Genomic DNA, 26269 nt, shown 5'->3' on the forward strand with positions numbered 1-26269 from the left:
ATTTAGTATAGAGATCAAGAACCTTGCCCACCTTTATAAGTCCCTCAGGGCCACACTGTTTATCATAATCCAATGTAATAGATCATGTTCATTTTTTGTCCGAGTCATCACGGAAACTTAAACTATGCTCCCTGATCTCTGTTTAAGAATATAGGGAAGTAATGCTTTTGGAAAAGATTTTTACTAAAAGCTAAGAATTAAAAGATGTTGATGTTTATAAAGATGTGTCAGTTATCTGGACGATTCACTTTGGTCAAACACCCAATTTCTCAGTAACTATGGGCTATAAGTGAAGGGCTGTACATCAGCACTGAAAGGGACTAAAAGATCTTATAATTAAAGTATTTTACAGGGAAGGACATTAAAGCACAAATAGTTACACAAACACACCCTAGTGGTGGCAGAAGTAGGACTAGAACCCAGTCTTCTGACTTCAACCCATTACTCTTTTCACCCCCATCATGTTGCCCCCCCATCTCAATTTAGCTTTAGTAAGAGAACAAAGTACAAGTTGAAAGAAGAGTTAGTAGGGTGGTGGGCTCAGGGAGCCCTCTGGTGGTTCTGACAGGATGTCCTTGGTTTTGTGTCAAGCAGAGGGTGAACAATTACTATGTGCTAAACCCTATATATGCATTATCACCTGGACGCTTCACCGCAAACCTGGGAGATGGGCAATGCTGGCCAAGGGAAATTTAGTATGACCTTTCTGACTTTCTTTCTTCTGCATAACCTAATTGAGGAAAGACCTGGGTAGCACTCTCTAAGAAGGCTGGGACATCTGCGTCTTCCTTGTGACTCTCCCTGACATGCAGATGAAATAAAAGGGTCCAGCATCATATATGACACAGAGGCTGCTGCCACTTGCTCCGTGCTTTGGAATTTGTTAGGTCTGCAAGTCCAACATGGGATTCTCCTTATCCCCAATTTACAGATGTGGACATAGAAAATTAGAGAATAACTTGCTCAAGGGCACAGAGTGTAAATGATGGAGCAGATCTCCACCCAGGTCTACCTGACCACATTGACTCAAAAATAAATAATTTTGAACTGAGTCTGTTTGCATGGGCAGTTCAAATGGGAGCATAAAGAGTTGTATGTTTGTCTTTAGATGCACGTCATAAAGGTTTACATTGCCCAAATTCTGGACAGTGTTCAGTGCAGTGCCACTCAGACATCTCCAAAGCTGCACTGTAATTATCTGGAAACTTTGTTTATACTAAACCAATTTCAACCCTTAAGTATAAGGGCTGAACCCTTCATCTTTTTCTCTCTTCCTTCCCAACAAAACCACAGTCCTTTTTCTTCTTTTGAGCTGGAAAGACATAATTCATATTTTAACAAAATTCCCTGAAAAAAAAGCCAAACAGGATTTGAATTTGGCTCCCAGGTCTGATGAAGCAAATCTCAGAATTCTAGTGTTGCAAAGAATATGCTTGTTACCAGGCCCAACACCTGCATTTGCAGATTTATGACCTTGCAGTGTGGTTCAGTGGTTTTCAGGATGTTTTAGAGAGTTCCCTGAAGCGTATCACTCAGAGATCAGAAACTTCAAAGGGAGGTGAACTACTTCCAATGAGTAAAATGATCACCAGCTGATAGATTCCACTGGAAATAATTTTCGTTGTTAATGGTATTGTAATGCTCCAAGCAGAGCCATTTGGATATAAGGGACTTTTTTCTTGATGTTTTTTGATTTTGGCAACCATGCCGTGGTAGGGGAAGAACACTTCAGTCTGATTCAACCTCTTTCTTTCTCTCTTTTAGGTAAAACCAAAGGAGGATGAGCCAAACCTTCCACTGGTTTCTGAAGGGAAGAGTACAACCAGACCAAAAGAAGCTTACCAAAAGAAGCCCCCAAAAGACAGTGCAGGTTGGCACACCTTTACCCTCACCCAGAAACATGTACTATAAGCTTAATTGCATAATGCTATGTGACAGGAGCTATATAATGAGAATTACCCAGGCCTGCTATCCTTGGTCCTCAGAGAACTTTCAATTTAAGATACATATTAATGTGGTCCAGGTTTCTCCATCTAAACTGCCTAATTAATACACTTGCCAATTGTGTGGGAATTTAGGTAAAGGGTCATACGTGGATCCCTACTTTATCTAAATGAATTTTCAACCAGAAATGTTTTGTGTTTGTTTGTAAGTTTCTTTTTTTAATTTATTTTTACTCTTTTTTTAAAAATAAGTTTCTTTAATCTACTCTATGTCTAATGGACATGCTGAGTTCTTCAGTGAGCCCAGATATCTGAGGGCAGCCAAAGGTTTCCCCTTCAGCATTTCCCTCAACAACAGAACCAGACCATAACAATGGAATTGGCCAAAAACTAGTTTTATTAATTTGCATTTCTCTTCTGGTATAGAGAAAAGGTTTTGCATTAACAGTGAGACCAGTTCCCATATCCATGGGCAACGAGGGCTGGGGCAGCTTCAGACAGATGTCCTTGGCAGCCAACACCCATCAAATCCCCAAACAACAAATACTACTGGAGTAAAAAAATCTCTTTGTGTGTATATGTGGATGTTGGCTCCAGCTGATAGCAGCATAATTTCAAGCGATACTTGATAAAACAAAATTCCGGTTCCACAAATTAAGTCAAACAGTTTTTTTCATATTTTTGCCACAAAGGATTTTGCACCTGGGTTCAAAGACAGGATATCTCTAAAAACATTTTCCCATGAAAACTAACAAAACTACAAAACTGTTCTGCAGAAGGAAAAAAAAGAAAACAAGAAAAGAAAAGAAAGACAGAAAAAGAAAAAAAAATTAAGTGAGCAATCTCTTTACTTTCTTTTCATCTTTTTTTATATTTATTTTTCATAGTTGTCCCTTTTATGCACAGAGGATAGAATTGATTTTGTGTCCATGGAGGCAGATACTGATTGGTTTTCCATACAATTGAGAAAAGTGGTTTGTCATGCAGGTAGCTATGCTCATTGCTGTCTGCTGGATATGAAAGTACTAGGTGGAGCTTGGGATGCAGTGGATGGTAGGGTGGGAAGGCAGCAAGGGTCCTCCCACCTGGGGATTAAGCTGAGCACCTTAGTAAAAGTATAGAGAGGAGAGGAGCAATCTGTATCACTGTTGCCTTCTGCTTGACCTGAAGACTATGTATCAATTGTTAAATGTGATTGTTAAAGCTTTCCAAGAACTGCTTTGCGTGTATATTACATCAGATTATTTTAAGGCAGGGGTATCCAAACTTTTTTCAACGTTTTTCACCAAGGGCCATATGCAGTAAATACACAAACAGCTAGGCCACTCACTCGAGGTGAAGTACATATTGCCTCCCCTGGTTTATTTAAGTAAACTAAATATATTTTTGGAATTTGCTGCGGGCCAATGAACAATGGATCATGGACCACAGTTGGCCCGCAGGCCGCAATTTGGACACCCCTGTTTTAAGACAAGAGAATAGAAAGCAGAAGCAAAGGGAGCTATAACCCTATCTCCCATATAACCCCTGTTGACACCTTTCTAAAAAAAAAAACCAAAAAACATTACCTGCACATGATATGAAAATTAAGTAGAAAATACAAATACTAATTAGAAAGTAAAATTTCCCTTTGCCCTTTCCCAGTTCCCCAAAATGTAATCATTGCTACAAGTGCAAAAATTGCCTTTTAATGTGTCTTACCCCTAATGGTAGACCAGGCTCTTAATATAATGGTGGTGAGCCAATCAGTTCATAAAACTGGGATTTAACTTTGATTTAAAATTTTTCAACTACAGAAGGCTAAAAATGACCAAGTTTTTCTCTGTCTTCTGAATAGCTACCTTCTTCATACAAGGTACCCATTGGGCCAAGGCAGACTGTTCTTATATTAGGAAGTCAAAAGCACACATATTTTTTCTTTCCTTATTTCTATTTGGTGCAGGTCCCTCAAGTCAGGAACAGAGCAACAAAACTGAGCTTTATGATAAGACAACAAATCAGGCTGCAAACAGAGATGCTGCTGGGAGTCAGGGCTACTCATGGTCAGCAGCATATGGAAGAGAATGTGGGAAAAAAGGATCAAGTGCTTCAGGAAAGAGTGAGTGTGGACCCCAAGGAAGAAGCTCTAAACAATTCAATTGCAAGCTTGGCCTAGGTGATAGAGCTGGGTCCCCAACTGCTGATCAGACTGCCCAAGATAGCCCTTTCTGCCATCTGTCCTTAGAGAAGCAAGTCATGGAGCAGCCCAGAGCTCCACAAGCAGAAACTGCAACCCCTCAGGAATTGCTTTCAGATAAAAGTGACATGGGAGGGAGAAAGGCTGATTTAGATGTTGGAGCCAGAAAAGCATCAGCATCACATCCCATACCTGAAGACACGAAAGAGTCCATACTTTGTGGTCCATCACCATATCATGAAGATGGGGCTTCTGGAGCCAGGAAGACAGAAGCCAAAGCTCTCTTACCAGTGGTGGAAATCCCTTCTACAACCCAACAAGATGTCATGTTCTCAGTGGTAGTCGAGACTCAGGTGTTTGTGGATCCTTCTCATACCCCATCAGAAGAAGAAGATGCTTCCAGCTTTGATTCACAAAGTGTCCAATTTAAAATGGATTCAGCTCGAGATATCCCAACTATCTGCAAAAAAAGGCCTCCTGAAAATGTCCTCCAGGCCTTTACAGCAAGCATTTCTGGTATGGCAAGTGTTTTGGCAGAGGGAGGCATTTCTGCAGAGAGGCTTCCTCCCAGATGCCTTTCCCTGTCCTTGGGGAAGCCCGAAGCTGAAGAAGTCTCAGATTCAGAGAGTGTTTCAGAGGAGGGCAGTGGTTCTGAACAGCAGCTGGCACCCACATACTCTTTCGAGTCCTTGGGAAAGCTCAAAGATGGTCAAGAAGTCTTCAAAGAATCAAAAGATTTTGTTGGGAAATTGAGCAGTTCTCATGAGCAACTGGCTGCCAGATGTGCTTCCCAGACTTTGGGGGAGATCGAAGGTGAAATGTCCCCAGGATCAAATAGTTATGTTGAAAAATACAATAGTGCTGAGGATTGGAGCAGCTCTGAGGAAGATCTGCCTCCCAGACACCCTTACCCAGCCTTGGGGAAACCCAAAGACCACCAAGAAATCTCCTCAGTTTTGAAGAACACCCCTGAAAAGTGGAGTGGTTCTGTGGAGCAGATTTCTCCCAGATGCCCTTCTCAGCCTTTTGTGAGGCCATTTGTTCAGCAACAAGTCTCCTCAGGTTCAATGAGTGCTTTTGCAGAATGGGAGCTGATGCCTCCGAGGCAATTCTCCCAGGCCTGGATGAGCTCTAAATCTGAGGAACAAGCCTCTGCAGGTCCAAAGAGCACTGCTCTTGAGTGGGCCATTTCTATGGAGCCACTGCCTCCCAGAATGACTCCTAAGCACCGGAGGTGGCATAAAGTTGAGCAACCAGTTTCCTCAGGTCCGGAAATTGCTACTATTGAAGGGATCACTTCCATGGAGCTGCAGCCTCCAAGACATCATTTTCAGCCCCTGGTGAAATCAACAGCCGAGCAAAAAATCTCTGCCAGTCCAGAGTGTGCTGTGGCTGTGGGGAGCATTTTTGTGGAGCCACCACCTCCCAGATATGCCTTCCAGTCATGGATGAACCCTAAAGTCGATCAAAAAGTTTCCTCCTTTCCAGAGAGCACAACTGTTGAGAGGAGTGTTTCTATGCAGCCTCTGCCTCCAAAAGTTCTTACTCGGCCCTTGATAAACCCCAAAGTTGAACAAAATGTGTTCTCAGGTTCAGAGGGTGCTGAGAGCTTCATTTCAGTGGAGCCACTGCTCCCCAGATATTCTTCCCAATCCTTGACAAATCCTCAAGCCCAGCATATCATATCAGAGAACGCTGCTAGTGACAAGGGCATGTTTGTGGAGCTGCTGCCTCCAAAATACCCTTGCCAGCCCTTGGAGAGGCTTAAATTCCAGCCACTGACCATTACCCATGACTCAGCTAGTGCTTCCACGGAATGGAGCAGTCCAGTGGAGCCAGTGCCTCCCAGATACACTCACCAGCCTTGCATGAGCCCTAACTCTGAGCTACAAGCCTCTGCATGTCCAGAGAGCATTGTGGCTGAGAGGAGCATTTCTATAGAGCCTTTGCCTCCTAGAATTCCTTCTCAGCCTCTGATGAGACCAGTTGTGGAGCAACAAGTCTCCTCAGGTTCAATGAGTGCTCCTGCAGAATGGAGTGGTCCTGTGGAGCCAGTGCCTCCCAGAATGCCCTCTCATCCCCTGATGAAACCAGTAGACAAAGAACAAATCTCTGCAGGTCCAGAGAGTATTGTCATTGAGGTGGACACTTCTACAGAACTGCTGCCTCCCAGACATTGGTCCATTGTGAGACATAAAGTCCAGCAAATGTCATCAAGTTTTGAGAGTGCTGCTGTTAAGGGGTGCATTTCTGAGAGTCCACTGCCTCCCAAATATCCCATCCACTTCTTAGTGAGGTCTAAAGTTCAGGAAATATCCTCATGTCTAGAGAACACTGCTGTTGAAGAAGGCATGTCTAAGAAATCGCTGCTTCCAAGATATCCGTCCCAGTCATTCGTGAAGTTTATGGAACAGCAAGTCTTTTCAGAAGGCCCTGCTATTGAGGAGCAGATTTATGTGACTCCTCCATCTTCACATCAACCTTCTAAATCTTTGTTGAAGCCTAAAGTCACGCACCAAGTTTTCCCAGATTGGGAGAGTGCTGATACTGAGGGAGGCATTTCTTTGAAGTTGCTGCCTACAAAATGCCCTTTACAGTCCTTGGGGAGACCTAAAGACCCACAAGAAGTTTCCTCACATTCAGAGAGTGATCCTATGAAGGGGAGCAGTTCTCAAGAGCAGCTGCCTCCCAGAAACCTTTCCCAGGCATTGGGAAAGCTTGAGTACCAGCAAGAAATCTCCTCAGTTTCTGAGAGCTCTCCTGAAGAATGGTGCTTCCAAGCTGAGGATGGGGCTGAATTCCAGCCACAGATTTTCTCAACAAGATCAGTGAGTGTACCTGTAGAGTGGATCAGTGCTGAGGATCACCTGCCTTCTAGACACCCTTTTCAGGCTTTTGCAGACTCTAAGTATCAGCAACAAGTTTCTTTAAGTTCCATGAGTGCTGCTGCTGCCGAGGGAACAATTTTTGAGAACAATCCTAGCAGCTGGTCCCTACCAAGAGATCCAGCTTCTCCAAACAAAACCAGAAAACACAACCAAGGCTCTGAAGACCTCATTAAAAATATTCTGACTCCTGCTAGGAAGTTCACCATTCCTCCTACTAGGCCAATATCCACTTCTGGAGACACTTACTCCAAGGAGGAGGTTCTTGAGAGTAGTAATCGAAATAACAGCTACTCAAATTTACCCTCCAGTAAGGCTGATGTTGAAAACCTTTTTGGAGTCCGACTGAAAAAGATCCCTTCTTCACAGAAGCACAAGATTGAAAGACAAGACCATTTTACCAAGCTTCTTTCACTCTCCTTGCACCCAATTTCACCTTCTGTAGGTATAGAACCACAAATCAGAAGAAGTGCTTCCCAGGGGATCCTGGAAAGAGAGAACTTCACCACAATATCTGATTTTTCAGAGAAGCAACAGAGCAGACCCAAATCTGACAGCATGGCCAAGAACCAACCTGCTCATAAGATCCCAGGTGAGACTTTAACTTTCCAGATGACAAGTAGGTACCAAGTAGAGGGAAGAACTGGAAATCAAAGTCTTGAATAGAAAGAAGTCTGTTCTAACGTTCCTTGCTGACCTGTTGCTCTGATAGGGCTGGCTTGTGGATTTAAGGGTAGGATAGTGCCCCACTCTAGATTAATGAATTTGGAGAGGGTTACAGTCTTCTGTTTCCCAAGGGGGTCCCTTTTGGACATCCATGCACATTCTGTAATAGACATCTGACCATGTGCCCATTGCCTCTCCCCACCCTCTGTATGTTTTACATTTAGATGGAATTTTATGCTTTTCTCAGAATACTTTTACATGTATTATGCTCCCTGCAACACCATGTGGATTTTTAAAGCCAACTCATTAATAGAGCACTATGTTCAGACTCTCAGCTTGAAATCTTAATTTACTGTAAATGTTTGTACTCTCATAGCTTATTTGCTCACCTGATATGTCTAAGAATCCAGAGCTAGGTGATTTTTAAGAAGTTGTGGTATATATACACCATGGAATACTATTCAGCGGTAAGAAAAGATGATATAGGAACATTTGTGACAACATGGATGGATCTTGAGAGTATAATGCTAAGCGAAATAAGTCAGACAGAAAAAGCAGAGAACCATATGATTTCACTGACATATGGTATATAAACCAAAAACAACAAAATAACAAGACAAACAAATGAGAAACAAAAACTCATAGACACAGACAATAGTTTGTGGTTACCAGAGGGTAAGGGGGTTGGGGGTGGGAGATGAGGGTAAGGGGGATCAAATATATGATGATGGAAGGAGAACTGACTCTGGGTGGTGAATACACAATGGGATTTATAGATGATGTAATACAGAATTGTACACCTGAAATCTATGTAATTTTACTAACAATTGTCACCTCAATAAAAAAATCAACATTTTATTTGCAAAGAGGAATAATAAGAAGCAAAACTTCTGCTGTATAGTCATCTCTGATAAAATTGTCAACTTTCTTCCTATCTTCTTATCTTCTTATCTTCTCATCTTTGCAACTTTCTCCCCTTATCTTAGAAAGGGGAAAAAAATAAACCTATACAAGTGAGGCTCCAATGAATTATTCATCAATTAGTAAATGTGCTCAGTGGTCAGATAAGCATCCCAGCAGGATTGCCCAGGGAGAAGTGCCCCAGGAAGAGGAGGGTGGGTTGGTGGTCACTGTCCTCAAGTGCTTTGCAGATGGTCGCAGAGATTCTCCTCAGGACTGCAGCCCTTCTTCGTCAGCTTCGGATCCTTCTTTTGCAAACTGCAGATTAAGTAGTCAGAAGCCATCCTGAGATATCCAGGAAGTTTCTCAGCACCATCTTTTCAATACCATCATCCAATTCTTCCTGTCTTTCACTTCAGCATCAGCATAGATTTGTCCTCCCTGTTGTTCTGAAGAACACAACCCAAGTGGTACAGGTAACCAACGATTTTGGAGAGTTGGCATTCCTCCATGTCCTCTCCATACTGGACATTATTCATATTAAGTAATTCTGTCAATATGTATATCAGGAATCAGTTTGGTTATGAGGGAAATTCCAAGGATGACCATATGGACACCAAAAACTGAGTGATGGCAAAGTAAAGATAGTGATCCCAGCAGATAATCTTTGGACAGTGATTGAGAGACAATATTTCCCTGTTCCATAGGAAAACTCTGCCATTATGCAGCCTCAAGTCCAAGGATTAGTCTCCAGAGGGCTCCCTGCAGTCTTGACATGGCTTCTTCTTTAAATCTTTAGTTTTAGTGGTTCTGTTCAGCCAGAGTTCAGATTAATCTCAAGGTTGATTGTTGTATAATTTATTTGTAATTTTGGTGTGATCTTGGGAGCCAGTTGGTACATTGCCTGCCTATTCCGCCATCTTAGCTCCTTGGTCTAGAGCCAGGTCTAGAGCTTAGCTGCTTGGTCTAGAGCTAGAGCTTTTTTTGAGTACTAATCTGTTTAAAAGCCTTTGTACCTTCAGATTCACATAGTTTTGTATATGCCTATAACCACACCCACATAACTACATGCTTGCATGAAGAACTATGAAGTAACAAATACTGTAAGATTTTCATTTGAGTTAGAGGAATGACATCAATGGCCCGAGCCTCTGGCCTCCTGGGAATTTTCCCAGCTCACCTGGCAACCATTGTCCTACCATGATTTGGAGGTAGAAGGAGGGTTGGACAAAGGTGGAAAAGGGACCAGTAAGAGGACAGGATGCAATCTCTGAATTATAGCTTCTTATCTACCCAAGGAACTCTAACCTTGCCAGGTTGTGAGGAGGGCACAAAAGAAGGAGGCCATTCCCTATGTGATATCTGTTTATTTTCATTTGGTAATTAACAAGGATCCCTCTGGGGAATAATTGTGGGTGGACCCTAGCCAGGCTCAAGACCCTGCCTGCCTTGCTTCTATTCTAACTCCTTTTGTTCCTTTCTCAGGAAAGGCTCCTGGTCAACAATCAGATTATACCACCTCAGAGCCAGCTTGGATAACTATGGTAAAGCAGAGACAGAAGAATTTTCTGGCCCACATTCCTATGAAAGAACTGGAAACCAAGAATACAGCTGGAGCTAAGGCTGAGGCTATGAAGCCTAAATATGGGGTAGGACCTGGGACAGACCACAAAACACTTCAAAAGGTTGCTGGAGCCAATTGATTAAGCTGGCATTGGGAACTTTGCCAGGCATGCAGCTCCCCACCCCTTTGGTTGCATTAATCAAGACAGGGGGAATCTTCAGGGGAAAAGACTTGCTCTGTACTCAAACAAATGTTCCCCACTCTGCGCTCTTAAAAGATTTGTGAAAAGTAATGAATATGAGAAAATTCTGTAAATCAAACCTTATCCTAAACATTCTAGAGCAGGATTCCATGAAATTGGTTGAGAAATAAGGAGTAAGTCATAAAAAAAAAACCCAAAGGTAACCACTGGGGTAAGAGTTGGGTAATTACCTTTATAAATATTTTATGCCTATATGTATGTATATATATTTAAGAAAATATAAATGGAATCAAATGATATGTACTATTTTTCATTTAACATTTCATTTCTGGGCACCTTTTCCTGGGAGTACATAAAGATTTACCTTTATATAAATAAAGGTGATTGATGTTTGGGTTTCTACATATTGATTTGGTTTGGTGTGGCACCTTCCTATAGGTTAAAAAGAAAAGTTATGTGATGGACTAGGCTAATAGTACCACATGTGAATCAGGGATGATGGGATGATGTCTTGCTTCCAATGTCCCATTTGCAATGTCTTTGGAAGTGTTGGAATAAGAACCCCTCTTGTCAAAACTGCAGAAAACTGACTAAAGAAAACATCAAATTTACATATCAAGATATATGTCTAAGTTCCTATACTCTTAAGTGTTTACTGAATCTGTTGAAGGATCCTATGAAGATCTGTTTAACTCTTTGCTTTAAAGATCTTTTTATTTTCATCATTAGTATTTTTATGGGAGCAGGATCACACAGGGGCAAAGTTCACTTTGGTTAAAGCTTTTGTCAAGGGTAAATACACTAGGGTATATAAACTCATTAATGTAAACCAGTTGTGGAGAGATTAATTTGAAAAGCTTAAACTGTAATTTTTAAAAGACCTATAGTTATATTGTTTTTTAATGCAAGGAGTGCAAGTCAGATGTCAACAAGTTTTGCTAAGCAGAAATCCTATGGAACTCACTTCAATTAATTGACAAGATTTGTTTGTAACCACTACATTCTGTTACCTTGCTGTTAAGTGCTAGGTATAGAGAAAAGGGTGTACTCAAGTTAAATAATTCTCACGTTAAGCTGTTCATACTATTTGTATGATTAGACAACCTTTCTTCCAGATCTAAAAGGTGGTAAACTTGAACCAGCTTAGGTTTTGTGAACCTAAATTCTGAACCAATGTGCTCTCAGTGCCATTTCTTTCCTTCTCTCTCTCTCTCTCTCTCTCTCTCTCTCTCTCTCTCTCTCTCTCTCTCTCTCTCTTTCTTTTTGATTAGTGATGAACCCATAAGACCCAGGACAGAGCTTACACCTTGTGATCTGAATAAGTAATTTGCTGTTTTCATGTCAGGACTTACAAGATTCCTATTTTCATTTTTGTATTAAAGGGATCTGAAAACCAACTAAGAAATATTTTCACTTCCAACGTCAATAGACAGGAGAAGATGGCACAGATGAAGCTACCTAAGTCTACCAAAGCAGGTAAAAACATCCCCCCCCAATATCCCTCCCCAAATAGTCCTGGAAGAATGCTGTGAAACTTCTGCAATTTCAAGCTCAGATAATATGTCTCCCCCCCGTCCAAATCGGCTTCATGGTTCTCTCATAGCTCTTCCATTAGATACGGATATTAGCTTGTTTTAGGAAAATCCTATCATTATGACTACTATAAGTCCAGTGTGTAACTATCAGAGTGGGTTCCTATGTTTTACCACATCGAGGAAGTTGTGTAGGCACAAAGTTGTGATCACTCACTAAAACATTCCTGTGGCTGGTATGCAAGAGGAAAGAACCAAGCTACTTTGCAGTTCATAGCAAAGCAACATTTTCTCACTTTCTATATTCCCAATGAAACTGTTAAAAATAATACACTATAAAGGCCCAATGGTAGTGAATTTTTTAACTATTTAAAAGGCTTCTTTCAGCCCCTCTGTATTCTGAGCAAGAGTAGGAGAGGTCCGGAAATGTTGAAAGTTGAAAAAAACACTGTGCTGGGGTAGAATAGAAGGTAGTATCATCAGCAGAGTTATATGCCAGAGGGATTTTTTTTTCAGCAGGAGCAGGTGGTAGGGAGAATGGATTTATATTGAATCATTTTGTCCTTACCCTTAGTCCCCCTCATGAAGAAATTAGACTAACAATTTAAGAACCCATTTTCTGGCCATGAAACAGCAGCACCTGACTGGCTCATAACTACTAATAGTCTCATAGGCATTATACTCCTGCCAAGTGGTTCTCAACTCACTGTGCATTAGTATCACCTGGTGAGCTTTTTAAAAATTACTGATGGCCCTGGTTCTGTTGCTAGAGATCCTAATTCAGTCAGTTCAGGATATAGCATGGCCATTGGTATTTTTAAAAAGAACTCTAGATGGTTCAATGGGTGAGTCTAAGCCGTTAAGTCAATCAACCAGAAAGCAGGATGAGGGAAGGAGTAGAATTGGGGAATAGGGAGATAGTCTGTTCAATCAGAGTAGTTGGTACAGTGATATTTACATTGATTTTTACTGGGTGGAGCTATTATTTTGTTATCATTAATGTCACACAACATCATGGATTAGCAAAACAACAAAAAAAATATTGCCTTATTTGAAATTTTAAAAACTGAACAGATACCATACATATGTTTCTTCTCTGGTCTCAATTCAAAAGTGTAAGACAATCCAATAACAACCACCTGAAGATTGGCAGTTACATCTGTAGGCATTTTCTCTTAGGCCTTCCCATGCCCAGGTCCTGGTGGCCATAGCCATATTGATTTTATCCCTTTGCCATACCACCCATGGCATTACTCATGCACTGAGTTTCAGAAACCAGAGTAAACATGAAAGAAGGAAACATTTTATTGCATCCCATAAACATAGCTCAGTACCTCTGGAGCTTCTTATTGCTTCTGTGTTATTTGCTGTGGTTCTGGTAGGATTTGAAGATCAGAAGATATTTCAAGTGCCTGCCATGAGAAAAGAAACCAGACGATCTTCAACTCTCCCAGCTGTGCTCCAAGAATCTGCTGAGCCAGTCTGGTTCTCCTTGGCTAAGAAGAAAGCCAAAGCATGGAGCCATATAGCAGAAATCATGCAATAACTAGCTCCTGGGTGGAGCATCAGCATTTCAAGTGATAATTGCCAAGAGCTGTATTAATGTCATGTACTGATTTATTTACTGTAACCATTTTTATTAAGCAAAAGAATCTTAAAATGGGAATTATAGCTAATAATTATTTGAATGAAACAAATACCATGAAAGCCTAACGTTCAATAGTCACTATGAGCATCTGAAAATCCAGCATTTCCGCTATAAAAAACTATAAATGTGTGCACTGCTGTGCAATTGGGAAATTTTTAGCTTTGTGCTTGAGAAGGGAGAAAGCAAAAACATTTTGTTGGAGCAACTAAGATAAGGGTCATTTCCCTTGATAAAATACATTAATTCTAGTGGAAATGTCCAGATGATTTGGCCCAAGGACTGACTTTTAGGTTGTATCAGCCTTGTTAAATGTTTTAGTTCTTTGGTTGCTGTTCCAAGCTTTGCAAAAGGCCCTACTGTGTTTCCCTGAAAATAAGACCTAGCCAGACAATCAGCTCTAATGTGTCTTTTGGAGCAAAAAATTAATATAAGGCCCGGTCTTATATTATAGTAAAATAAGACCGGGTCTTATAGTAATTTTTGCTCCAGAAGATCCATTAGAGCCGAATGTCTGGCTAGGTCTTATTTCGGAGAAATACCATAGAAAAGGTGGTGGAAGTGAAAATTCTGGGTCTCCAAGAAACATTTTGCACAGCCAGTCCCCCAGTAAGCCAGTGCCTTTGAAACAACTTCTCTATATTTGAGGACACTTAATGCCTGTAATTTCTACTGAGCTCTCTCTTTGCATGTGCCCCATGTCAACCTGTCACAGGTCTGGCAGCAATGAGCAGCTTTTTATGAGGCAGAACTCCTCTGGATAGTTACTTCATCAGTGTTTGACCTCTTGCCCCAAAGCCACTGTGTCCCTCTCCAGTTGCTCAGAAGTGTACTGGGTATCATACTGTGGGGACAGAGCCAGGAGTCATTTCCAGGCTCTCGGTCTCACGTGGAAAGGTGCTCACTCGGGTAGTAAATGGCCATCAACCATGATTGGATGGCCATCAGCTGTGGCTAGTTAGCCGTCAGCTGTAACCAGTGAGCCATTGGCCACTAATATAACTGCCGTGGCTACGCTAGCAGAAAATGGGGGCCTAGCAAGAAGATGGTGGCTGGCAAGGACTAAGTGTGGATTGTAGATTGCAGAGAGGTGGATTGCTGCTAGCAAGTGAGGTTGGTCGGCAGAGACAAATGGACAGCAGGTTGTGGATCGTGTGGCTCCTGCTTCCTGTGTCTCCAACCCAGCCGCCAGTGAGACTACAGTGGTGTGACTCCCCTATCTATGGCTCCGTGGGTGTTCTTTTTTGGCCTCACCATGTCCTGTGTTCTTATGTGGGGATCGGGAGCTGAGACCCCGCAGGCCGCCCTGCATGACAAATGGCACAGCAAGTAGGGTACGGTGCCAGCCAAAGCTCTCCGAAGGGTGGTGGAGCAGTTTGTGCATATGAACACTCAGTCTCAGGAAGACCAGGAGGAGCAGCGCGAGAAACGGGAGGCGCGGTCTTCCTGGGAGACTCGAACCTCCAGATGTCACACCACCCTCAACCCACAGAAGGCGTCGCCTTCCTTTTGGTGTCCGCTGCTGCCATGGGCTCCTAGAGTTGTGGACATCTTACTCTGGGGCCACTGCCCACTTGGACATCTGGAGCAGCAAGCAAGTTTCCGACCAGCACAGGAAAAACCGTGCAGCTGCCGGAGAGCTGGACCCCCGTGGAGGGTTGGACGGTTCCCTCACCAGCACAGGCTGGAGAAAGCAAAGGTCATTGCGGCCCTAGGGGCTGGGAAGTGCTTCCTGAGGCAGCCTGGATGCGGGCTTGTCCCAGGAGGAAAGGCTTGCTGAGTCCTCCGTGGGAGATGCGGGTGAGGTCAAGGTCGTCCCTCACCCCCAGGACAGCCCTGGTGAATGACTATGGACTATGGGGAATTGACTTCTATCCCTAATTTAATGGACCACTTGACTGTTTGGGAACGTACCACCATGTAGTGGAACTGGCGGATGTTTGCTTTTGTGTCTCGACCGGGCCACCAGCCATTGAGAACATGTGAGAACCCTGGCTGAGCCCAGGAAGTCTGGTTGTGCCCACAGAGAGTGGCAGTACCCTGAGAACCCTGGCTGAGTCCAGGAAGTCTGGCTGTGCCCAGAAGTACTGGTGGTGCCCTGAGAAACCCTGGCTGTGGCCAGAGAGCCTGGCTGTGTCTAGGATATTGCATTCACTTCCAGGCTCCCCACACAGGGCTCCTCGCGGAAGACGCTTGTTGCATAGATCGTGAGGTGAGACCCTGTAGGGGTGGAGAGTGGGAACAGAGCCAGGAGTCCAGTTTCCAGGCTCTCGGCCTCATGTGGAAAGGTGCTCACTCAGGTAGTAAATGGCCATCAACTGTGGCTAGTTGGCAGTCAGCTGTAACCAGTGAGCCACTGGCCACTAACATAACTGCCGTGGCTACGCTAGCAGAAAATGGGGCTAGCAAGCAGATGGTGGCTGGCAAGGGCTAAGTGTGGATTGCGGATTGCAGAGAGGTGGATTGCAGCTAGCAAGTGAGGTTGGTCGGCAGAGACAAATGGACGGCAGGTTGTGGATCGTGTGGCTCCTGCTTCCTGTGTCTGCAACCCAGCCGCCAGCGAGACTACAGTGGTATGACTCCCCTATCTATGGCTCCACTGGTGTTCCTTTTTGGCCTCACCATGTCCTGCGTTCTTATGTGGGGATCGGGAGCTGAGACCCCGCAGGCTGCCCGCACGACAATACATATCCTATTTTATAAGCAGTTAAGGCCCTGTTGAAATTCAAACTTCTACAGATGCCAAAAGCTATAGTTGCAGTCAAGAAGCCTTCCATGAAGGAAGTCTGGGGCCACTGGAGAGCTCTTACCTTAGAGCTCCAGCCTTAAGGTGGAGACCTCCCTGTAGCCCAGTTTCTTGTCCCTTTCCCTCAGCAAACTGTTTTACAAGATTTTAGCCCAAAGCAAAACTGCCATAGAACAATTAACTTTCTGCTAACCAGAAGCCTTAAGTAATTAAATCAGCCTCTCCTTGGCTCTCACTACTAGAGGCATATACCTCAAAAGTCACTAACTTCAATAGCCCCCACCTCCCAAGTGAACCACTCACCCCAGGTCTTTCCCCTCTATTCCATCCCCCAAACACACCAAACAGTGAGAGCTCCCTTTGGATGCCTGGACAGTACCTAGATAATTTTCTCAGGAGAGCCCGAAGGGTCTTCTCAGTATACCTTTCACTGTGTCTGCCTCTGTCACTTCAGGGCTACTTTACTTAAACAGAAATGCAGGCCTAGATATAATTGTGCCTTTAAGTTCTGAGTAGGGTGTTGCCTCATTCAAAAAAAGAAAAATTCAGAGAGTCAGTGAGGTGCCAGAGCTAATTTAAATAGTTGATGCTTCGTTTTGCTGATGGTATGTGACATTGTACAATCATATGCTGGATTTTGCATTTTCTTTATAAAACATCATTTTTCCTGATACTGTATCTTTGCCTTTTTGATAATGCTAGGTTTTTGATTGATTGAGTTTGATATCCTTTGTATTCCCATAGTGAATAGTTAAGGTAGATGCCCTTTAGCCCGGTAATCATCTAGATTATTTGTTATACCTCTTTTCCCCCTTTCCTCAGGGTGGACCACTATTAAGTTATTCCCACTCTAAGAACTCTCCATTAACAGTTTATTTTCCACAGTTAATAATAAAATTCTGTTTTTAAGTAGAGGTTAAGTTTCTTTTTAATGCCTAGAGGTCCATTCTGATGTTTTCAGCTTCTTTTAGCATTCTTGATTTTTGCTGTATGTAAAGCAAATAAATTCAATAAAGCCTGTTCTGTAGTCCATCTCTGTCTGTCACAGGGGAGGGAAATCAAATAGGATGTTGACAGTTCAGACCTGAGGGTTGTCAGAGAAACAAAATGATCTTAACAGGGTGTGTGAGGCAGAAAGGGCCTTACTCAGGTGTGCCTAACCAAGCTGATGGCCTCTGGGGTATTTGTATGTGGGGGAGTGGTATTGAAGAGGAGGTTTTCATCTGTGGAAACACCTGTGGAGCAGAGACTGGTGGAAGAGACAACTCTGATGGGGGTGAGTAGAGGGGGCAAGATAGTGGTTGTACTCCATCCTGGCCCAGGGACTAGGTCTAAGTCCTATAGCAATATGGGCTACTGGAACAAACCATTATCAAACAGTGTGGGGACAGAGTTAGGAGTGCAATTTCCAGGCTCTCTGCCTCACATGGAAAGGTGCTGGCTCAGGTAGTAAGCGGCCATCAACTGTGATTGAATGGCCACCAGCTGTGGCTAGTTGGTCATCAGCTGTAACCAGTGAGCCATTGGCCACTAATATAACTGCCATGGCTATGCTAGCAGAAAATGGGGGCTAGCAAGTAGATGGTGGCTGAGCTAGCAAAAGTGGATTGCAATTAGCATGGCGGGTTGCAGCTAGCAAGTGAGGTGGGTTGGCAGAGAGAAGTGGACGGCAGGTTGTAGATAGTGTGGCTCTTGTGTCCTGTGTCTCCAGCCCAGCCACCAGCGAGAATATGGTAGTATGATCCCCCATCAATGGTTCCGTGGGTGTTCCTTTTTGGCCTCACCATATCCTGCATTCTTACTCGGGGAGTGGGACTAGAGACCCCAGAAGAGACCCTGCCTGTCACCCTGCATGACAAAAGGAAAGGGCTCCACTGTGCTCAGGTAACAGTGTAACGTGGAGTGAACAAGGGGAAGGGGTGATAAATCAGATATTTAACACGGCACTCCTGTAACATTTGTAATATTTGTAGGGTTCAGAAAAATAATTTAGCTAGGGATCCACATACCATATGTACAAAAATATTTGAAATGTTTAAATCATCAACTATTAAATAAAATAAGTTGTATCTCCTTCCAGGACAAATGTACCTTCCTAACCACCTAAAAGTCCAGGTTGGGATTTAGAAATTTCACTCTTTTAAATCCTGCTTCAATGGTATGGGAAGAACTGCCCCCTTACCCCTGCCCCTGTACCTAGGCTAGACCCCACCACCTGTTCTGGGCATATACCACCACTACCCTTAGGCCTGGGAGCACATACCCCAGTAGTGCAGTCAGCCCTCCCAAGGTCAGCTCCGAGAGGAGCATGTATGCCCTGGAAGCAGGCTTGGGACTATTCAGAGGTGCCAGGGACCTGGAGCATGGGCTAGCAGGGGCACACCCCTTTTTCCTGTAGGGAGCGGCATGGTTGGAAGAGGACCAAAGTGGAGCCTCTAAAGCATGGAGCTCAGGACAGAGGTCCTTCTTTCCCGGGTCTGAAAGCAATAATATAGTATCAACTTATACAATAAATACTAACAAATCAAAATCAGTTTGAAGGTGTTCAAATCACACTATATGGAAAACTGTCTATTGACTTGCCCTTTTGTTTTAGGTAGTGATTATAAGGGGCTTGTACATCTCTGTCTCACCATGTGGTTCTAGACGTAAGGAATACATAACACATTTTAAAATGTCAATACTGGTGACAGAAAAGATTGTGGAAGTGGTAAGTTTGCTTCATTTTAACAGGCATTAGTGGAACACCTACTAAGTGAAAAACTCAGTGCCTAGGGCTTTGCAAAAGGTGAAACCTTTTATGGTGCCAACCATTCAGGTGGTCAGGGGTTGGGGATATATATATATATATATATGTACATATATATATATGTATATATATATGTATATATATATGTATATATATATATACATATATATATATATATATATATATATATATATATATATCTCCCCAATATATATGTTTGTATCCTCCTGGAACCAGCTTTTCTCCCTTATTCATTTTTCTGCTGCCATCATCCAATCATACTCTGTGTCTCGGCCTTTGTGAGTTCTAGTCTCCTCCCCAGTCCAGCCCTTGTCATCCTGTTCAGTTTACTTGCAACAGTCCCAAGCCAGTGAATTAAGGCTGGTCCTACCATAAGTGAGTCTCAACTTCTTCCTCTGTGGCTTTAAACCAGTGCTTTTCAAACCTTAGCTGCATCAGAATCCCCTGGAAAGCTTGTTAAGAAAGAATGTGGGGCCTTCCCTCAGAGTTTCAGTGAGTAGGTCTTGGGTGGGGCCTAAGGATTCCTGGGTGACGCTTATGATGCTGTTTTGGGGACCAAACTCTAAGAACCACTACTCCAAATCAGTATAGGGGCCCAGGCTCAGCAGCACCTTCTGGCCTCCAGGCGAGCTGTGCCACCCATGAGGTTTCCTTCAAAACCATGCTCTAGGGCCGCGCTGTCTAGTAGACATACAATGCAAGTCACATGGGTAATTTTAAGTTCTCTGATAGTCGCATTTAAAAAAAAGAAATGGGTAAATTAATTCTAATGGTATATTTTAATTCAATATATTATCATTTCAACAGGTAATCAGTATAAAATTTATTAGTGAGATATGTAACATATTATGTACCTACAGCACATCTCAAATCAGACTAGGCATATTTCAAGTTCTCAGTAGCCACAAATGGTTAGTGACTAACATAGGGGACCGAGCAGCTCTATATGCTTGATCTCCATCTCTCTCTTTACTAAAATTGTTTTAAACTTGGCTTTTAAACCTTTTAATTTATTTTGCCTACAATATAATAATTTAAACAGGCTTACAAAATGGTGGAAAGTGATACCTTTCCATGAAGGTAAAGTAGGCCAAAACAAAGAGGCATGAGAGAGATTTGAATCAGAATTTTTATCTAAATAAAATCTGCCTGCATTTCAGTTTACTAATTTAAAACAAACTTGTTTTTAATTACAACAAACGCTGTCAAATATATCCATAAAAGGTAAAAGTCAGATGTCACTGAATAGTATTTTTTGGGTGACGAACTTCAGAATGATACCAGTATTTAATAAAATTCCTATGGGCTTCTGGTAAATGAAAAACCTAAAAAGAGTGAACAACGATTCTTCTTTCTCCATTTTTTTTCTATTCCTTCCAGCTGCAAGATGAAATGAGAGAAAATGAACAATTACACCGCATTAACCAGCATCAGTGACTTTCTAAATCTAAGTAAATCGTCTGCTCTATGTGTGTCTGTTGCATTTGTGTGCTATATTGCAACAAGTAGAGAACAAATTTCCCTCTTGTAACCTGCCTTGCAGGATATTTGGTCTCATCCAAAACATCCATAGAGACATTTGGTCTATCCAAGGACCTCGGCTAAAAGGTCCTTGATATTTGGTCTTGTCTAAAATGTTCATGCTTAGAAAATATCCTGGGTTCAAATAGCCTGTAGTTTATTTACACTTTTGGTTTACAGGACTAACACCTAAAAATGCCATCATGTTTTATTGGTCCAATAATTGTACTGTGGCTGTATTGCCAATAACAACATTTCCTGCCTCAGTAGCCTAGCTGGTAATGGTACATGGGGTCAGGGCTCGAATCTTGCAGAAAAGCGGTATTTACATATTAAGGACCTTTTGTCATGGACCAAATGTCTCCATGGACATTTTGGACAGGACCAAATGTCTGGTAATCGTAACCTGCACTCTTGGATATAGGGTGCTCCTTCCTGTAACCGATGGCTTCAATCATGTGATCATACCAGCCTTATGTTCCTCTTGCCTAATACCATAAATGCTTTTTCTTTTTTCCATGAGAGGCCATTCTGAGATTTAAATAAATCTCTGCACCTTAAAAGCCTGTACTCATTCCATAAATGATACTCCCTTACCCTCCCAGACCCTCAGTTTCCCTATCTCCCCTGTGAGAAAACGGCTGTTATTAGAAATTACACAGCTGTGAAAGCACAAAAAAAGAAAAAAATGTTAATCATTTAAATATACTAAAAAATAACATATACCTTGAGATTTAATTACCAATTCAGTGATAAACAATAATCATAGTATGACTAAGTTTCTTTTCTTTTGACTGTCAGGAAATACAAAAATCTACAACCAAATGAATTATTAGGTATTAATCATTAAATGTGGTCATATTTGAAATTCTTTTTGCTATTTGTAAGTAGTCATATTCTAAAAGGACTTGTCTCCTAATTAGTACAGGAAATCGCATTCCTGTGGCCAAATAATGAAGGCACAACTACTGTACAGACCAGTACTTTTGCTGATGCTTCTAGTAACTGTTTTCTAACGTCAAATTGGCCTTGGCTATTGATACATTTACCATTTGTTAGTAGTCTTACAGGTAGAAGATGAAGACCTCATAAGAATAAATGAGGAGCCATGAAGTATATTTCAGTACACAATGCATTTTATATTGTTAGGTATATGAGTAGTCTATTAACATTCTAAGTGGGTAAAATTGAATTTTTAACTAATTTTAAACAAACTTTTTCTTAATTTATTGGGAGAATTAAAAAAAAAAATAAAGCTGTCAGCAACAGGTAAATGCCAGGAATGGTTGGGTGATATTAAAAGCTATAAACAGATACCTGGGTTTTCCAGGCCCATTGTCTGCTGGATCCACATCCTTTTCGGGTCCTTCTTGTTTTTTGTTAAACTCCGTTTTTCCTTCCTTACTTTCAGCATCTTGGGCCTCTTCCTCAGAGTTTTCATACTGATATTTAGTTGTTTCTTTAGTGAAGAATAATAATACAGACTTTGGGACCAGACATTCACAGACAAAAAAATCCCAATTCATAACAAATGGGAACATCCACTACTCCACCCTCAGGAGAAGCAAGAGGAGAGAAATAACTAGGAAAAGAACAGCTTAGCACCTTTCTACTGGTTAATACAACACTTCCATGACCCTCCCATTTTTGCTGCTTGATCCTTTTCACAGTGACACTATTTCTCTTTTTCCAGTAAACCTGCAACCCTCTGCTGCGGATTACTTCTGGCCCTTCAGAGAAAAAGGGATCAGAATCATCGGGACCTGATGCATTCTATATGTTCTGGTCAGAAGTTTCCTGCGAAAATATTTTTGCCTAAGCGACAAATTCTATGCTGAAGCTCCTTAGTTCCTCAACCCCGAATATTTCATTTTTACCAAGTGCTCCCCTTCCGTTCATAATGTTTGGGGATCAATTTTCTAAGAATCTTGACATTTTTAAAAGTCATGAACCAAACATGAGATATGCCATTTGCTTGTTCTTTTCCTTCAGGTTACCCCTCCATATGCCCCCCCTCCTCCCTCCAGAACACACCTACCCCTTTTGGACATTTGTCTGTGGGCCATGAACTGCACTGATGAGCTCAGATTTCTTACCAGAGATTGGTACAGGGTAGCATATTTTTTTCTCAAAACGGGAAAGGTCGTTATGGAATTGGCTTTTCCTTTGGCCCATTCGGCCTGCAGTTTGTTGAGGGCCCTGTCCCACCTGAATGAGTGTGGCGGGCCAGTGTGCCCTCGCTGCCCACCCACAGTGGAGTCTCCCCAGCTCTGGGGCCTCCCAGACCCTGGTGCCTGCACCTCACCTTCCCAGGCTGCGGCTTCCTGCGCGGGCTCCTCATTGGCCGCGGTCTCCTCCTTGGCCTCCGCCTCAGCCTCGGGCTGGTCCTCGGGCTCTGGGGCCGTGGCCCCTTCTCCTGGGCCCTCAGGCTCCTGGGCCACGGCACTCTCTCCTGGGCCCTCCCGCGAGGGGAGCGCGGCCAACTGAGCCGCGCCTTGGGGCATCCGAGGCCCAACCTGCATCCGCACGCGACCGCCACGGGGCCGCACGAGGATGTGGTGGTTGTAGTAGATGCGGTACAGCAGCGAGTGCACCAAGTCCAGAAATATGAAGCGGAAGCCCACCATGGGGAACTGGCGGGCATCCATCACCAAGTTTCGGCGCCCCGAGATGTTCTCCTCCTCCTCATCTGCAGGCCCGATGTCGGAGTCTTCCTCGCTGCTCCCACTCTCCAGGGCTCTGGCCATGGCCTGGTCGGCCGCCTGCTCACCCTCTTCCTGCCCCAAGCCCCCAGCGGCCCCTGCGACTCCAGCCGCCCCTATCACATCGCCATCGCCCCCGTGAGGCCCCGAATCACCGACGACCACCGTTCCCGCCGCGCCCATGGGACTCTCCTGGCCACCTGGGCCCGGGTTTCCATCCCCTGCAGCCGGGTTTCCACCCCCTGTGGCAGACATGGCACCAGGCAGTACCTCAACCCAGCAGCGATCCGGGTGTGGTGAAGACAGCCAAGATGGTGGCCACTGACCAAGATGGTGGCCACTGACTGAGGTGGCTGCCGCCGCGGTGGGCAGTGGGACCTGACGCAAGGTCGATGGGGTGGCAGAGGAGCCGGAAGTTGAGAAGGCAACAGTCTCTGGTGGTGCCTGAGGAGGCCCCACGTCAGGAAAGGCGGGGACCTGGTGTCAGGAGCCGACCACCACGGCCTCAGACCGTGGATAAGGCGGGAAAGATTCCGAGAGACCGGTAAGGAGGGGGCGGGGCCAGAAGAGTCAACAAAGGGTTGGCCCCGCCTCACAAGCTCCAATCTCATTTGTTGAGAAGTGAGGATTGACGTGCTGGACATCCAATGAATGGCCAAGGCCCTTAGGTTCTAGGATGGCTCCCAATCGCCTGACTTTTCTTTGAGTCCTTAGGGTCCTGAGCTACCTCCAGGACCACACAAGCCCTGCCGTTGTAATTTTGCGATTGCCCAAAAACTATAGTAGGCCAATATGGAGGTATCCTCGGTTGGCTACACTGCTGTAAAGGTCACAGAGTGAATATTTTGGGTTTAGTAGAACGCAGCGGTAAATTTCAGCCCATTCTATAGATACTTATATAACAAGAGAAAAAACAAATTTCCGTATATATTTTACTGTTGAAACTAAAATTATAATAATTGCAAACCATTTTTAATAATATGACTATTAGTGAGAAAAAATGGAATTCTTTGGGGAGAATAACATTTTGCGTTACTGGGATACAAAGTTACTGTTCTCTGTCATCAAAATTGATTGTATATGTTCATATATTGATCTGTAATGACGTTTTACATAGTTTATCTTGCAAATGTCTTTTCACACAGATATTGGCAAATATTAATATCAATCCATGAGATTGAAACTTCCAAATACTGATATCAATCCATAAGCATATGCTTTCAATTGCACATATTAATCTCTTAGGAATTTATAGAATTAGATTTGTTTCTCAATACTTGCCTTTTACATGTCATTACATTTTAGATTAATCACTTCCAATTGAGGTTTATGTGGAAGTTCCTCAATTGCACAGTTAAGTGGGTTTGAAATATGAAAATTTCCTTTATATTTGCATAGAAGTCTGAAAAAAAAAGCTGCTGGAACTATTGTTTGAGCTTGGATATATATCCACTGAAATTTTCTGTGGAAATAGAGATCTTGCTCCTATTTTATCTTTTGATGGCATGGGAAGCGTGTAAAGCAGGCTAATATTAATTCGAATGGTATTAGTTACTATTGAAATAACTTTACCACAGTATAAGTTATGTATATAAGCACTGCTTACCTTGTAATTTTAGGTTAAATTTTTAAGACTTATTACCAAACCTACAACAAAACTAATTTCCAAAGCCATTCAGTGTTGAATGACAAGAGTTGACTCTCTCTCTCTCTCTCTCTCTCTCTCTCTCTCTCTCTCTCTCTCTCTCTCTCGCTAGCTTTCTCTCTCTCTGTCTGTCACACACACACACACACACACAAACACACACACACACCACACATTTTTCATTTTTTCTTTTTTTTTAAATTAAACTTTATTGAGGTGGCAATCGTTAGTAAAGTTACATATATTTCAGGTGTACAATTCTGTATTACATAATCTATAAATCCCATTGTATGTTCACCACCCAGAGTCAGTTCAGCTTCCATCACCATGTATTTGATCCCCTTGATCCTCATCTACCACCCCACTCCCCACTTAACCTCTGGTAACCACCACTCTATTGTCTGTGTCTATGAGTCTTTGTTTCTCACTTGTTTGTCTTGTTCTTTTGTTGTTTTTGGTTCATATACCACATATCAGTGAAATCATAGGGTTCTCTGCTTTTTCTGTCTGATTTATTTTGCTTAGCATTATATTCTCAAGATCCATCCATGTTGTCACAAATGGTCCTATTTCATCTTTTCTTACTGCCGAATAGTATTCCATTGTGTATATATACCACAACTTCTTTATCCATTCATCTGTCAAAGGACATTTTGGTTGTTTCCATGTCTTGGCCACCGTAAATAAAGCTGCAATGAACATTGAAGCACACGTGCCTTTATGGATAAACGTTTTCACATTTTTTGGGAAGATACCTAGGAGTGGCATTGCTGGGTCATAAGGTAATGATATTTTTAATTTCTTGAGGAACCTCCACACTGACTTCCATAGCGGCTGCACCAGTCTGCATTCCCACCAATAGTGTATGAGGGTACCTTTTTCTCCACAGTCTCTCCAACACTTGTTACTATTTGTCTTGTTGATGATAGCCATTGTAAATGGGGTGAGATGATATCTCATTGTGATTTTTATTTGCATTTCTCTGATTAGTGAGGTTGAGCATTTTTTCATATGTCTATTTGCCATTTGTATGTCCTATTTGGAGAAATGTCTCTTCACGGCCTCTGCCCATTTTTAAATTGGGTTGTTTGTCTTTTTGTTGTTGAGTTGCAAGAGTTCCTTGTATATATTGGTTATTCACCCCTTATCAGAGGCACTGTTTGCAAAAATCTCCCATTCAGTTGGTTGCCTCTTTGTTTTGTCGATGGTTTCTTTTGCTGTGCAAAAGCTTTTAAGTTTGATATAATCCCATTCTTTTATTTTACCTTTTACTTCCATTGCCTTTGGAGTCAAATTCATAAAATGCTCTTTGAACCCAAGGTCCATAAGTTTAGTACCTATGTTTTCTTCTACGCAGTTTATTGTTTCAGGT

The 26269-nt window shown here is 42.7% G+C and overlaps 1 protein-coding gene across 1 annotated transcript in view; it reads left to right on the forward strand.

The window, feature by feature from the left end:
* The window catches only part of KIAA1210, a gene marked incomplete at its 3' end in the record, with an annotated part of 44948 nt that extends 31534 nt beyond the window's left edge, over positions 1-13414 (forward strand). The window contains exons 6-10 of the mRNA XM_081043002.1: positions 1765-1870; positions 3886-7596; positions 10056-10219; positions 11719-11812; positions 13251-13414. Of these exons, the coding sequence (XP_080899128.1) occupies positions 1765-1870; positions 3886-7596; positions 10056-10219; positions 11719-11812; positions 13251-13414 (4239 nt within the window). The remainder of the gene's footprint in view (positions 1-1764; positions 1871-3885; positions 7597-10055; positions 10220-11718; positions 11813-13250) is intronic.
* Positions 13415-26269: the final 12855 nt, after the last annotated feature.

This window comes from Rhinolophus hipposideros, assembly GCF_964194185.1.
Source record: "Rhinolophus hipposideros genome assembly, chromosome: X".
NCBI lineage: Eukaryota > Metazoa > Chordata > Mammalia > Chiroptera > Rhinolophidae > Rhinolophus > Rhinolophus hipposideros.